Source organism: Macaca nemestrina, chromosome 1 (genome assembly GCF_043159975.1).
Source record: "Macaca nemestrina isolate mMacNem1 chromosome 1, mMacNem.hap1, whole genome shotgun sequence".
NCBI lineage: Eukaryota > Metazoa > Chordata > Mammalia > Primates > Cercopithecidae > Macaca > Macaca nemestrina.
The window spans coordinates 41,858,130-41,873,065 of NC_092125.1; the positions used below are offsets into that span (position 1 = coordinate 41,858,130).

The 14,936-nt window shown below is 35.5% G+C and overlaps 1 protein-coding gene across 6 annotated transcripts in view; it reads left to right on the forward strand.

The window, feature by feature from the left end:
• The window catches only part of LOC105484574 (tRNA splicing endonuclease subunit 15), a 42,139-nt gene that overhangs the window by 14,099 nt on the left and 13,104 nt on the right, over positions 1-14,936 (forward strand). The window contains exons 4-5 of one of the 6 annotated variants that reach the window (XM_011746341.2): positions 6,334-6,487; positions 7,004-7,526. The exons of 1 other annotated variant lie outside the window; for it this stretch is intronic. In XM_011746341.2, coding sequence (XP_011744643.1) covers positions 6,334-6,487; positions 7,004-7,024 — 175 coding nt within the window. In that variant the 3' untranslated portion in view covers positions 7,025-7,526. 4 more of the 6 variants (XM_011746346.2, XM_071076983.1, XM_011746344.2 and 1 more) reach the window with 4 other exon arrangements.

The window sequence follows — 14,936 nt, forward strand, 5'->3', positions numbered from 1 at the left end:
GTTTTCTTTTTGTTAACTTTCAAGAGTTCTGTGTATATTTTGAATGCAAGTCCTTTATCAGATATGTGTTTTACAAATATTTTCTCCCAATCCATGGCTTATATTTTCATTCTCTTAACATTGTGTTTTGCAGAACAGAAGTTTTAAATTTTAATAGAATCTGATGTAATATTTTTTTCCTGGATCATGCTTTTGGTATTTTATCTAAAAACTCATCACCAAATCCAAGGCATCCTATTTTGTCTTACAGAAGTTTTATAGTTTTGCATTTTACATTGAGGTCTATGATCCATTTTGAGTTAATTTTTATGAAGGATGTAAGTTCAGTGTTTAGACTGATTTTTTCCAGGTGAATATCCAGTTACTTTAGCACCATTTGTTGAAAAGATGTTTCTTTCTTCATCAAATTGCTTTTGTTTTTTTTGTCAAAGATCAATTGCCTATGTGGGTAAATTCTGAGCTCTCTATTCTATTCCATTGACCTATCTATTCCTTAACCAATACCACATGATCTTGACTATTATAGCTTTTCGATAGGTCTTTTTTTTTTTTTTTCTTTGTGTGTTTTTTTTGAGATGGGGTCTCACTCTTGTGCCCAAGTTGGAGTGGAAAGGCACGATCTCGGCTCACTGCAACCTCTGCCTCCTGGGTTCAAGTAATTCTCATGCCTTAGCCTCTCGAGTAGCTGGGACTACAGGTGCGTGCCACCACGTCTGGCTAATTTTTGTATTTTTAGTAGAAGCAGGGTTTCACCATGTTGGCCAGGCTGGTCTCAAACTCCTAACCTCAAGTGATCCACCTGCCTTAGCCTCTTAAAGTGCTGAGTTACAGGTGTGAGCCACTGTGCCTGGTTTGTAATAGGTCTTAAAGTCAGATAAAATCAGTCCTCTCACTTTGTTCTTTAACATTTTGTTGGATATTCTGACTCTTTGGCCTTTCTGTATCAATTTTAGAATCAGCTTGTCAATATCTACAAAACAACATGCTGGGATTTTGAATGGGATTGCACTTACTGTGGATCACATTGAGAAGAATTGGTATCCAGGATATGGACTATCTCTCGATTTATTTAGATCTCGTATGATTTCTTTCATCAGAGTTTTATAGTTTTCTTCACATAGATCCTATAAATATTTTTAGATTTATACCTAAATGTTTATCTTTTATGAAGCTAATGTAAATGGTGTTTTGTTTTTAATTTCAAATTCCAGTTGTTTATTGCTGATATATAGGAATAAAGTGGACTTTTGTATATTATCCTTGTATCCTGTAACCTTGCTATAATCTCTTAGTTTTTATTCTTCCATTTTCTCATACCCCCAAATTAATTTATCAGTAAACCCCGTCAGTTCCTTAAAAATACATCCAGAATCTGTCCATGTCTTACCACTTCTCTACAACTGTTACCACTCTCGCTTAAGCTGCTATTATCTCACCTCCTGGACCTACTAAGTGGTCCTCCTTTAAAACACTTGCTGTATTAATGCTAGTAAACCTATTGCGTATTTGGTTTTCTTTGATTATCTACTGTCTGTTTTCCTCCACTAGAAAGTAAGTTCCCTGAAAGTGAGAACTTTGTTTTGTTTATTGGTATATCCCTAGGGTCTAACCTGGTACCTCGTACATGGTGCTAAGTAAGTATTTGTTGAAAGATTGGGTAAGCTATCTTAGGCTAACTGTGTTCCTGCAGCAGAGACTTGCTAAATAATACCTTAAAGATCATAAGAATGTACTATAAGCAACCTTTTAAGAGTTTCCAAAAAATTAGAATATCTGCAAAATCTGCCAGGCACAGTGGCTTACACCTGTAATCCCAGCACTTTGGGAGGCTGAAGTGGGCAGATCCCAGCACTTTGGGAGGCTGAGGTGGGCAGATCGCCTGAGGTCAGGAGTTTGATACCTGGCCAACATGGCAAAACCCCGTCTCTTCTAAAAATACAAAAAATTAGCTGGTGTGGTGGTGTGTGCCTGTAGTCCCAGCTACTTGGGAGGCATAGTAAAGCAAAGGAATCACTTGAACCCAGGAGGTGGAGGTTGCAGTGAGCCAGGATCACACCACTGTGCTGCAGCCTGGGTGACAGAGCGAGACTCTCTCAAAAAACAAACAAACAAACAAACAAATACACACACACACACACACACACACGTATCTGCAAAATCCATCCACTTGCAGGATTTATCACCATTTTCCACGCTTTACATTGTAACCTGCCAATGTTATGAATAACCTCTTTACTTTTTAGTTGAATTTCTTTTCATTTATATTCTCTCTGCCCTTTCACCCCTCATTTTCCCTAGTGCCTTGGGAAAAGGACTTAATATTAATTCTGGAGTAAAGGGTTACCAGAACTAGTTCTTTCTTTAGAACGTCTCTGCAGATATTCTTAGATATGAGATTTAATCCCCAAATGCTACATACTTTCTTGAAGGACCGTCCATTATTATTTTTCTGTAATGGAAAAATATTGCCACTTTCTGAAAGCATAATCCTTATTACAAATTCATTATAATGACCACTTTTTATTTGAGTCCCGAAGTCTCATAACTGCAAAATGACTTCTGTCATTTGGCCTCTCTGCATATTAGGATGTGTGTCCTCACCTTACCTCTGTTAGAAATCTGCTGCTGGTGAAACCCTCAATTCTGTCAGCTTCTTTTAACTGATACAGCATTTTTTTTTCTCTTACCCTTAAAAAAAAGCTTGCAGTTTATTACAGAATCACTTCCCACTGGGGTGGATAGCTTGATTGTTCAGTAAACCCCCTTGGAATTTTAGCTGCCTTGATTTTTTACTAGGAAGGCATTGGCATGAATTTCAAGGAGGAGGTCTGTTATCCCTGAAACTTTTCTTTGGGACCGAGCCTGTGGATGAATAACGCTTCTTTGGTGCCTCTGGCACCAACGTAATTTTGCATTATGTTTCAGAGTTGCATTATGGTATGTCATTCCATTATATCATAATAAGGCAAATCAAGGAGTTATTCTCTTTTACTAATAAGGCTATAGCGTATATTATTTGGCCACATTGAAGAGCAAAGAAAGAGATACTTTCTATGGGTTGAAATTAATACTACTTTTAACCCATGATACATTCATTTCAATAGCATTTGAAGTTAAAAGTAATGTGGTCTTCAACTTCTTGTCCTCTTTGTAAATCTTCAGAGATTACTTAGTCTCTGTTTTAGAATCATTGTAGAAAAATCAATGCTAAGATTTATGAAAAGCATTTAAATAGCTTGGACTGAAGGTATTAGCCAAATAGTGTTAACTGTGTATTTGCTTCAGGCTTGCTTTCAAGTTAGATATATGAAGCTCTGGAATAATTTTTTTTCTGTACACAGAGCTCTTCTGTGAACAGTTATGAGAAAGAAACACCTGTTGTGAGCATCAAATTTTGTTGCTGTTAATAAAATAGCTATTATTTTTGATATATATATTTCTTTAGGTGGGATTTTTCCCTTTAGATATAACTGAGTTTAAAACTTGAAACTGTTATTATTAATACATAGGTGATATTTTTCATATGTTGATTTCTATCCAGTATGAACTATAAAGAATTTTGTTGTTTATTATTGTAGATTTGTGTGATGAAACATACAATATTTCTAATGTTGTCACAATATTTTTCCAAAGAACTGAGCTATTAAAATTTATACATATAAGGAAATATTCTGTCATTTCTAAAGTAAGATTTCAAGCCATAAGCTTGTTAGAAATTAAATGAGATTATAGTCTGGTGATACTTAAATGTTCTTGGGATCTTTACAATCATATGTGGTTTTTTTAAGAACTTCAAAATCTTTTTTTACTGTTATTATTAATAGATTGAGAAAGTATAACCTGTTGACTAAAAGGCAAAGTAAACATTTGTAGGATTTTATGCAATATCCTATAATGGAAGCAAACAAGAAAGGTCTTGTTCTTGTTTGTTGAGGAAAAGATGATGGCTTTGCTTTAAACATACTTGAAAAATCGACTAGAAGAGATCCTGAACAAGAAACTGTGTGAGACTTCTGGAGTGTACTTTGAGTAACAGAGGCAGATAAACTATTTTTTTCTGTTACTACCGAGAAGATTCACTAGTAATTCACAATCCCTGCCCCCCGCCAACCAAGTACCATAAACAAGGCCTCAGAAATGGGAACTTCCATTTCATTTTTGACAGTGATTTCTCTCAACTCTGAAAACAAAACCCCTTTTACAACTCTGAGTTAGTTTTCAAATGTTAGGGTTTCCTGCGTGGGTATTTGGGGTAAGTATGAAAATGTTTTGCCGCTTAAATCAAAGAACTCCGGAAACAAATATAAATTGAGAATGGAAAAAGAGTAGTGAATAAGATGGAAATTTCTATTCTAAATTTCAGTATATGGGCTAGAATTCCCATAAAGTTTTCCTTAGGGAACACCCCCCACCCCACCCCCCCACACACATACAAACACACTTTCTGATTTAAATAACATTATATCTTCAGAAATGGAAAATGTGTAAAAGTTGTGTTAACAGGCTTCCTTCTTGTCTGTGTCCCATTCTCATCACAGTCTACCAGTTGGGGATGTTTAGAGAAATATATCTTGTGGCATTGAAGTGGCTTTATGTGCATTATACACTGGGTTTTATGTATGTTGCATACTGTGAAGTAATCATGATACATGCTGACAACAAAAGATGTAGATAAGTTAAAATTTTAGTTGATCCATTGTCTGTTTCTTCTTTTCCATCTTTGTAGAAAAAAATTAATTCAAGATGGACAGCCTATAAAAATTGATCTTTTTCTATTATTATTAATTTAGATATTGGTGTGCCACTTTTGAAGAAGGAAAATACTTAGCTACTAAAAGATTTGCGTTGAAGAATCAATTGTGATATGCTGCCTTTTATCACAGTGTGATTTCCCATCAGTGCTGAGTAATGAAGTTTCTGATTAATATCTATAGTTGCTTTATCAGAATATCTTTCTCTAAAGTAAATCATTCTTATGAATAAGAATCTAGCTAATTGTAATATAGTTCAGCATAGGTGGAAATAATTTTTTAAGGACTAAGTCAATTTCTGGGATTCAGACTGTTTCAGAAAATAACCATTTTCTATAATTCCACTAATGGCACAGTGTACCTTAGTATGTTTGGGTTAGTATTCAGTTTTAGCAATAATCATGGAGGCAGGGTTATCTATAAATATTATATCCCAATTTGCAAGGTAGCAAAGCTGGTATATGTACTACATAATATGACCACTTGACAGTTTACGAAGTCTTTTCATATATGCCATTTAATTGATTCATACAATAATCTTATGTGTAGACATAAGGGTGTACTACTATCTTCATTTCAAGTATCCTTGAAAAGACTTTCTCCGTTGAATTGCCTTTGTACCTTTGTCAAAAATCAACTGACCAGGCTTATAGCAGGTTAAGAAGTAACTTATATGACAGTATTAACACAAAGGGTGGGGGAAGGAATGAAGCTATATTGGAGTAAACAGTGACACCAGATAGTTACATGAAGAAATGAAGAATACCTGAAATATTAAATATGTGAATGTAAAAAGACCCTAATATATTTTCCTTTCTCCTCTTAACTTTATAAAAAGAAAATTATATAAAGTAATAATTATAACACTATATTACTGGGTTTAAATATATAAATGTATATGACAATAATAGCATAAAGGAGGAGGAAAGGAATAAAGCTCTATTGGAGCAGTTTATATTTTTTAGAATCAAGTTAGTGTTAAGCTGAGAGAAATTGTGATAAACTAAGACACAATAGTAATCTCTAGAGTCACCACTAAGAAACTCAAGAAACTATAGTAAAAAAAAAAATTATTAATTAAAATGGCATACTAGAAAATACCTATTTAATAGAAAAACAAGGTGATAAAGGAGGGTGAGAGGAAGAAAAAAGACATGTGATATATAGAAAACAAATAGCTAAATGGCAGGCATGAATCCAACCATACCAATGTTAATTTTAAATGTGAATAAACACTCAAAAGGGCAGAGATTGTCAGATTGGAGCTAAAAACAAGATCCAACTATATGCTGTCTATAAAAGATATACTTCAGATTCAGAGACATCAATTTTGGAAAACTGTCAACTATTTCTATACCATTCTCTTTCCTTTCCTTCTGTGATTCCAATGATGTGTATGTTAAACTTATTTGATACTATACCAGAAGCTTCTGATGTTATTTTTTTAAAATTATTTTTTCTCTTTGTACTTCAGTTTGGTTTCTTGTGACCTGTTTTCAAGTTTTCTAGTGCTTTCTTCTGTGTCACATCTAGTCTAATTGAGTGACCGCAACTCCTAAGTATATTGTGACTTTATTTTCAGGATAAGGGAGATCTTGAAGGCATCTCGAAAATTGCAAGGTGATCCAGATTTGCCGATGTCTTTTACTTTGGCCATAGTGGAGTCTGATTCTACAATAGTCTATTATAAACTTACTGATGGATTTATGCTGCCAGACCCTCAGGTCAGTTTTGAGGTAACTGACAGCAACAAGTACAAAAAGAGGAAAATTATGACATGATTTTAAGTGTGACTCAAGTCATTCACAGAACTGCCACTTCCTTTGCCATAGGGAAAATTCAAGAAAAAAAGTATTGATTTTCATACCTCAGAAAATTGGCTATATTTTGTTCAAAGTAGTGTGTTCCTAGTTATTGTTGCAAAAAAATTGATTTCCTTACTCTATGGAGAATTTCATGGTTTTCCAAAGTATTTTATGAAGTCATCATGCATTTAATTATTTAGTGAGTAACTGAGGTGGAATGTAAAGGCTAACAATAGTTGTAACTAAAAAAACGCTTCTTTAAGAAATGTTAAATTGGTTGACATTTTGACAGGAACATTTTAATAAGATAAATGGGCCATATGTGATTTCTTTACATACTTTGTTGGCATAATTTGGATAATTACATTAAATAGCTTTCTAATTTTGCTTTTGGATTACATTGTTTATTGGAGAAAAGTCCATTCTGATCTTTTTTTTTTTTTCCAGAATATTTCTCTTAGAAGATGACATCTGTGTTTCCTGATGCTTGTTTTATTCATACAAGATTGGATTTGAGAACCATCAGACTGCTTTTATCTCAGAGATAGTCAGGGTTGACTTAAATAGTGAGGGTTGACTTCCCCATTCCATAAGGTTTTCATTCTGAAGAATAAAACTTCCCTAGATAGAAGACTTTCTCCTTCTTAAAAAATATAGAGTGATTTCTTTAAAACTTTCTTATCTAGAGACAGTTTAATTACAGTTGTATACAGGTTTATGCCTAGGATGTGTTCAAATGGGTGGGACCTGTCTGCTGCTTTTGTCATCCCACACTCATAGTTGCCTCTTGGTTTCTTGCTGCCACTGCCAGCTCATTGTTGAGACTGCTATCTCTTTTTCTCACTCAACTCTCCCCAGTGCGTTTTGGCCACTGCAGCTATGTTAGAATGGCATTTTATATATACCTTGTCACCTACTTCTGTCTGCTTTTTCCTCTCCAGTAGAAAGTAAAAGATTTCTTTCAATTGGTCTTCCTGTTGCAATTACTGTTATTTCTCTTTTTTGGTTAACTTTAAATCAAAACTCAAAATATGTTCATCCAGAGTGTAAACTTAAGTGTCTTGAGTAACAGGAACCAGAGACATGTTACCTACAAGAGTTCTGGGCTATCCTTTTCATTCTTATCACATATCATAGCTTGAATGTTACAAGAGTGTGGGAGAGTATGAACCTTAAAAATGTCTTCATTAATTAGACCCAGTTATTCCACTTTTGTTAATGTCTCTCAAATTGTACAAAGTATGAAAAATTATATGCACAAAGATATTCCAAGTGACATTACTTTTAGTAGCCCAAATTATAAACCACTTTAAAGTTTGGGGTAAAGATTGGCAAACTTTTTCTATAAAGGGCCAGAAAGTAACTATTTTAGGTTTTTAAACCTACTGTCTCTGTCATAACTTGTCAACACTGCTGTATGAAGCACAAAAGCAGCCACAGACAATACATAAACAATATGGGCGTGGCTTTGTTCCAGTAAAACTTTATTTACAAATGTGGCGCCATAGTTTGCATCCCTGCATCTAAGGAATAGTCAATAAACAGATATATACAAATGGTACATAATGTACTTACTAAAAATTAGTAATGAATATTATTAAAAGCATGAAAATGTTACATTAAGTAAAAATTGCAAGATGGAAAAGTGTATGAGTGGATGTAATCGTGGCTGAAATAACAGACCAAGCATTCTATAAAAAGATAACAAAGTAAATCAAATTACTAACCGGTTATAGTGGGATGGGAGGCAGAAAATGGATGACTTTGTCTTTTCTTAATGTTTTTATTTGTATTACTTTTATAATAAAAATGTTTTAAAATTAAAAAGTGTCTTGAAATCTGTATTAGTTATCTATCATTGCAAAATAATATTACCACAAATGTAGCAACTTAAAACAGCACACATTTATTATCTTATAGTTTTTGTGGGTAAGGGACCTGGGCACAGATTAGTTGGGTCCTCTGTGAGGCTCCAGTCTCATCTGAGACTTGACCGGGGAGGGGTCAGCTTTTTCACCCACATGGTTATTAGTAGCCTTCAGTTTCTTGAGAGTGCTCAATGCTTATGTGCCATTGGCAGGAGGCCACCCTCAACTCTTTGTCACATGGGCCTTCTCAATATAACTGGTTGCTTTCTCAAAGCCCGCAAAGGAGAGTCTCAGCAAGATGGACTGTATAATCTTATATAATGTAATCACATACATCCCATCACCTTTGCCATATTCTGTTGGTTGGAAGCAGGTCATAGGTCCTGCCTACACACTAGGGTTTCATGGCTGATTAGGAAACAATAATAACAAGAATGGAAAAAATGATGAAAATTAGGACCATCACAAAATAGTATAAAGCATCATTCTTCATCTGTAGTCATTCGTGACTCCTTCCTTGGATGGTATTTGAATTTCACTTTTATTCTTGGTGGGAGGTCTCCATAACTCCTTCAGGCTCCCTCTGCTTCCCCAGAAGACATGAAGATGCACCTATTCGGAACGATATGTGTTTTGGTGACTAGTGGAAAATTTGCAGGCCTAAGAATCCTAAAACAGTTTATGATAAATTCTTAGGGTCTCTTGATTTGTTAAGTCTCTCATTTGATTAATTTTGAGGTCTTTCATTATAATTCCAGAAAATAGCATTTTCTGAAAGAAGTGTAAGGATAATGAATGTCAGATTTGTGTGTCAGATCTGTTGACCAGTGGGCTCCTATATAACTACAAAACCGAAAGTGTCATTTGGGATTGGCTGTGAAAGGTGCTTTCTCAACTCTTTAAAACTAAGATTCAATCCTGCTGTATGTCTTGCTATGTTTACTCTATTTCAGAATGTTCCCTGTGTACTTGACCAAAGTTGTTCTGTCCAAAGCCAGCCAGATACATCCTAACATGAATAATGGCACAGAACTGTTTGGAAAGGGAGGCCACCCAGCTGTGTGTGTCTCATTTTAATGAAAAACTAGATAAAGTGATTTAAGTAATTTTGTAATTGAGTTTACATTTGTCTCCTTGTTAGACTGGACTCCTTAAGAACATAACAAGAAATCATGTATTTTTTAATATATCTCTGTATCCTGCCTCTTTGCACAGTAACTCACATATAGTAAACCCACAGTAAATACTTGGCAAATGAATGAATGCTGATTATAGACATGTCTGATTATATAATGGCTTATTTTTTCCCTCAAGGCAAATAAAACAATTCATTTGAACACCAGAGGGCACTGCTAGATAACCACAGCATTTTCAGACTCTACTAAGAGTAGATTGGCTGGAGAAGTGATGCTCTTGAACATTTATTTTCAATCTGTGGGAAATAGCATAAATAAAAATATAAGTAAATTTTACATACTCACATCCCCTTTTTCTTTCTGGCATGCCTCTAAAATTATACTGACATTAAATACGTGACTTGATTCATGCTTTGCTTGAAATGTAGATCTATATTTAGAAATAAAAGGCTGTTTGGGGTAGGAGTAGATGGGGTGGGATATACTGGCTAAGTGCTGATGGTGAAAGATATGTATTGCTGCTTTAATACAAGCAGGTATGCCTTGTTGTATTACAATTCTCTTTATTCTGTTTTGGAGATAATGTGTTTTTTACAAATTGAAGGTTTGTGGCAACCCTGCCTCAAGCAAGATTGTCGATGCCATTTTTCCAACATGTGATCATTTTGTATCTCTCTGTCATATTTTGGTAATTCTTGCAATATTTTAAACTTTTTTATGATTATTATATCTGATATGGTAATCTTTTTATCAGGGATATTTGATGTTACTATTGTAATTGTTTTGGTGTGCCACAAATTGTGCCCATATAAGACAGCAAACTTAGTTGATAAATGTTATGTGTGTTCTGACTGCCCTACCAACCAGGCTTTCTGCGGTTTCTCTCCCTTCTGGCTTCCCTATTCCCTGAGAAACAGCAATATTGAAATTAGGCCAATTAACAACCCTACAGTGGCCTCTATGTGTTCAAGTAAAAGGTAGAGTAGTACATCTCTCACTTTAATTCAAAAGCTAGAAACGATTACACTTAGTGAGAAAAACATGCCAAAAGATGAGATAGGCCGAAAACTAGGCCTCTTGTGCCAAACAGCAAGTTGTGAATGCAAAGGAAAAGTTATGGAAGGAAATGAAAAGTGCTACTCCAGTGAACACATGAATGAGAGTCAAACAGCCTTATTATTGATATGGAGAAAGCTTGAGAGGTCTGCAGAGAAGATCAAACCAGCTACCACATTCCCTTAAGCCAAAACCTAATCCAGAGCAAGGCCCTACCTCTCTTCAATTCTGTGAAGGCTGAGAGAGGTAAAGAAACTGCAGAAGAAAAGTTTGAAGCTAGTAGAGCTTGGTTCATGAGGTTTAAGGAAAGAAGCTGTCTTCATAACTTAAAAGTGCAAAGTGATGCAGCAAATCGTGATGTAGAAGCTGCAGTAAATTATCAAAAAATCTAGCTAAGATAATTGTTGAATGTGACTTTATTGAATAACAGGCTTTAAATGTAGACAGAACAGCCTTATATTGAAAAAAAAAATGCCATCTAGGACTTTCATGGCTAGAAAGAAGCCAATGCCTGGCTTCAAAACTTCAAAGGATGGGCTAATTCTCTTGTCTGGGGCTAATGCAGCTGATGACTAAATTAAAGCCAATGTTCATTTACCATTCTGAAAATCCTGGAGTCCTTAAGAATTATGCTCAATCTGCTCTACTTATACTCTATAAATGGAACAACCATGCCTGGATGAAAGCACATCTGTTTACAGCATGGTTTACTGAATATTTTAAGCCCACAATTGAGACCTACTGCTCAGAAAAAAATATTTCTTTCAAAATAAACTGTTCATTGACAATGCACCTGGTCCCCCAAGAGCCCTAGGGGCATATACAAGGAGATTGATGTTGTTTTCATGCTTGTGAACACATTATCCATTCCATAAGGTCAAGGAGTGATTTTGACTTTGAAGTCTTACTGCTGAAGAACTACATTTTGTAAGGCTGTAGCTGCTATAGATAGTTACTCCTGTGATGGATCTGGGCAAAGTAGACGGACAACTTTCTGGAAAGGAACTGCCATTCTAGATGCCATTAAGAACATTTGTGATTCATGGGAGAAGGTAAAAATGTTTGAAGGATGTTGATTCCAACCCTTGTGGATGACTTTGAGCATTCAAGACTTTAGTGGAGGAAGTAACTGTAGATGTGGTAAAAATAGCAAGGGAATTAGAATTGGAAGCAAAGCTTGAAGATATAAATGGATTGTTATAATTTCATGAGACAACCTGAACATATGAGGAGTTGTTTCTTATGGATGAGCAAAGAGTAGATTCCATCTACTCCTTGTGCAGATACTGTGAGCACTGTTGAAATGATAACAACATATTTAGAAAATTACATAAACTTAATAAAGAAGCAGCAGAGTTTGAGAAGATTGATTCCAATTTTGAACATTTTACTGTGGGTAAAATGCTATCAAGTAACATCAGAGTCTATAGAGAAATCTTTGGTGAAAGGAAGAGTCAATGATTTTGGCAAATTTCATTGTATCTTATTTTAAGACTTTGCCACAGCCACCGCAACCTTCAGCAAGCACCACCCTGATCAGTTAGCATCCATCAACATCAAGGCAAGACTCTCTGCCAGCAAAAAAATTATGACTTGCTGAAGCCTCAGATGATTATTAGCCTTTTTCGCAATAAAGTATTTTAAAATTAAGGTGTATGCATTGTTTTTTAGACATGATGCCATATACTACATGTTCGTGTAAATGTAAGTTTTATATGCACTAGGAAACCAAAAAAATCGTATGACTTGTTTTATTGCAATATTTACTTTATTGCAGTGGTCTGGAACTGAACCTTCAATATGTCCAAGGTATGCCAGTATAAACTTTTCTGTAAAAGGGATGCCCTCTTTAGCTGGGGCATGAAAGAGGGAAATGGCACGTGAGGATTTATCTCTGGTGCTGCCTTTGCCGTTCTTTTCTGGAGTCCCTAATCAATGTGCCCTCTGTGCTAGGGCAGCTCAGTGGAACGCTAAGCTAGGTCCTATGGCTCCAGACTAAGTATTTGCTTCTCCTGGCTGAGCCTCTTTAGAAGAATAAGTTACTAAACACTATAGATCTCTTGTCAAGAACATGAAGGAAGAGGTACTTTGGAATTCAAATTTACAATTAGAATAGAAGAATAATCTGCAAAGTTCATGTAGTCAGCATTTTTTTATTTTTATTTTTTATTTTTTACTAAAACAGCTTTTCCCTTTTATAAGTCTGGAACCAAATGACTTAACCAAAACTTCATGGTGTTTCATCTCTTGCTGAGTATTTCTATTCTGAATTCCTCTCTGAGGTCACTTTTTCCACTGCAGCCCCTAGCAGGAGGCCTCTTCACTACTGCGGCACAGTGGTTCCTGCCAAAGTTTATAGTTCTTCTATACAGAAGCTCTTTATTCATCTGCCGTATTTTACCTTGAGTGTTTACATGTGCAGAATGATGTGCTATCCTCTGAACAATTAATAGTACAATTTTCCCTTCTTTCTGGCCAATAACTCTTCTGTTCCTTACCACCCCCATTCTTGCAGCCTAATCCTCTTAATGATCCTTGGATAAGAACTGCTTGTACTCACTAAGGAAAGTGGATGGAAAAATCAAATGTCTAGTAGGTGGATGTGCTATTATAATGTTTAAATGATTCTGAAAATTTTCCCAAAGCCAATTTAAGCAAAATCAGAGATTGGCCTTTTAGGTTTCTGGGTACTAAGTGGAAGTAATAAGTATTTTATTAAATGTTATTTATTTATCAATTTATCTTCAGACATTAACTGGTATCTTAGCTAGGACAACCATTACAAAATACCATAGCCTGGGTGGCATAAACACAGAAATTTATCTCCTTACAGTTCTGGATGCTGGGAGTTCCAAATTAAGGTGCTAGGAAGGCTCTTTTCCTGGTTTGCAGATGGCAGCCTTCTGGCTGTGTCCTCACATGGCCTTTCCTCTGGGGCATGGCGAGATTGAGAAAGAGAGAGAGAGTCAGAGCACGTGCAAGTGCATGCTCTCTGGCGGCATCTTTTCATCTTCCTATAAGAACACCAGCACCATCAGATTAGGGCCCCATCCTTTTAACATCATTTAACTTTAATTGCCTCCCTAAAGGCCTTATCCCCAATTCCAGTCACATTGTGGGATAGGATTTCAATATATGAATTTGAAGGATACATAATGCAGTCCATATAAACTGGGCTCCTTCTTTGTGCTCAGATACTATGGTAAGTCTAGGGATACAAAGATTGGTGAGACATGACCTCTGCCCTCAAGGAACTCAGGCAATTACAACTCTCTTTAGTCAAAATTCTAAACACCTGTTGTTAGTGTGAATTGAGGAATACTTGTCTTGCAGTGTATAAAGTTTGTGTAGTTCACTTAAGGGTGAAGGGGTTCAACAACTTATGATAAAGAGTTTTCAAACCATCATCATATGTGTATTATTTGTCCTAAAGGACTCAGCATTGGATCATATGCAAAGAAAAAGTGCACAGTGAACCTCTAAGGAGCTTATTGTCTCGCTTGAAAGGAGAAAATCTAGGTACAGAATAATTCGAGAGCATTACAAGGACAATATTACATATAAATGCAAAATTATAATCATGTTGTACTTTATTCACTACTAAGTGCTTCAGAACCCTATATCTTGATGCTCACAACAGAGCTGATGTTACTTACATGTTATTAACTTTTTATCCTCATAAGAGAGAGAAGTTAGGGCACAAGTGGTTAACTAATAGCTCCATGTAGTAGAAAGCAAATGGAGTGGGTAATGCAGATTAGATCCAGGTCTCCTGATACCTAGCACTCTATTGTTTTCAGAATATTATGTTGCCTTTTTCTTGTATGATGCAGAGAAATATATTAGTGTGTGCCAAAAAGTCTTTGGGAGGAAAAAATTATTCAGTTCGGAGGGAGTTAGGAAGTGATTTTGGGATCAATTACATTATCCTCTGATACTTGAACAAATGTATCAAAATGTCAAGCTATTTGTGGGTAATTCTGAAAAACATATTCATAAGCAATGTATTTACAGAGTTTCATTCCAGAAGATAAACACATTCATGCTCATGCTTTTATGTTGGCAAACCTAAAACAATATTTAATAGTAAATACAGAAGAACTCATAAGGTTTCTCTGCTTGTTGACGCTAAATTTTGTGCTGGCACAAACAGAAAATCCAGAAACTTATAAATGATCATTTCACCTCAATGAAGAAGGGTCTTGCACCCCAAGTATTCCTCAGATCTGCCTGCCAGTGCTTGGAATCCTAACATAATTCTGTTTCTTAATCATGAATCAATAATCCAATTTGGTAGCACCTTCGTGGGTAAGACATTGT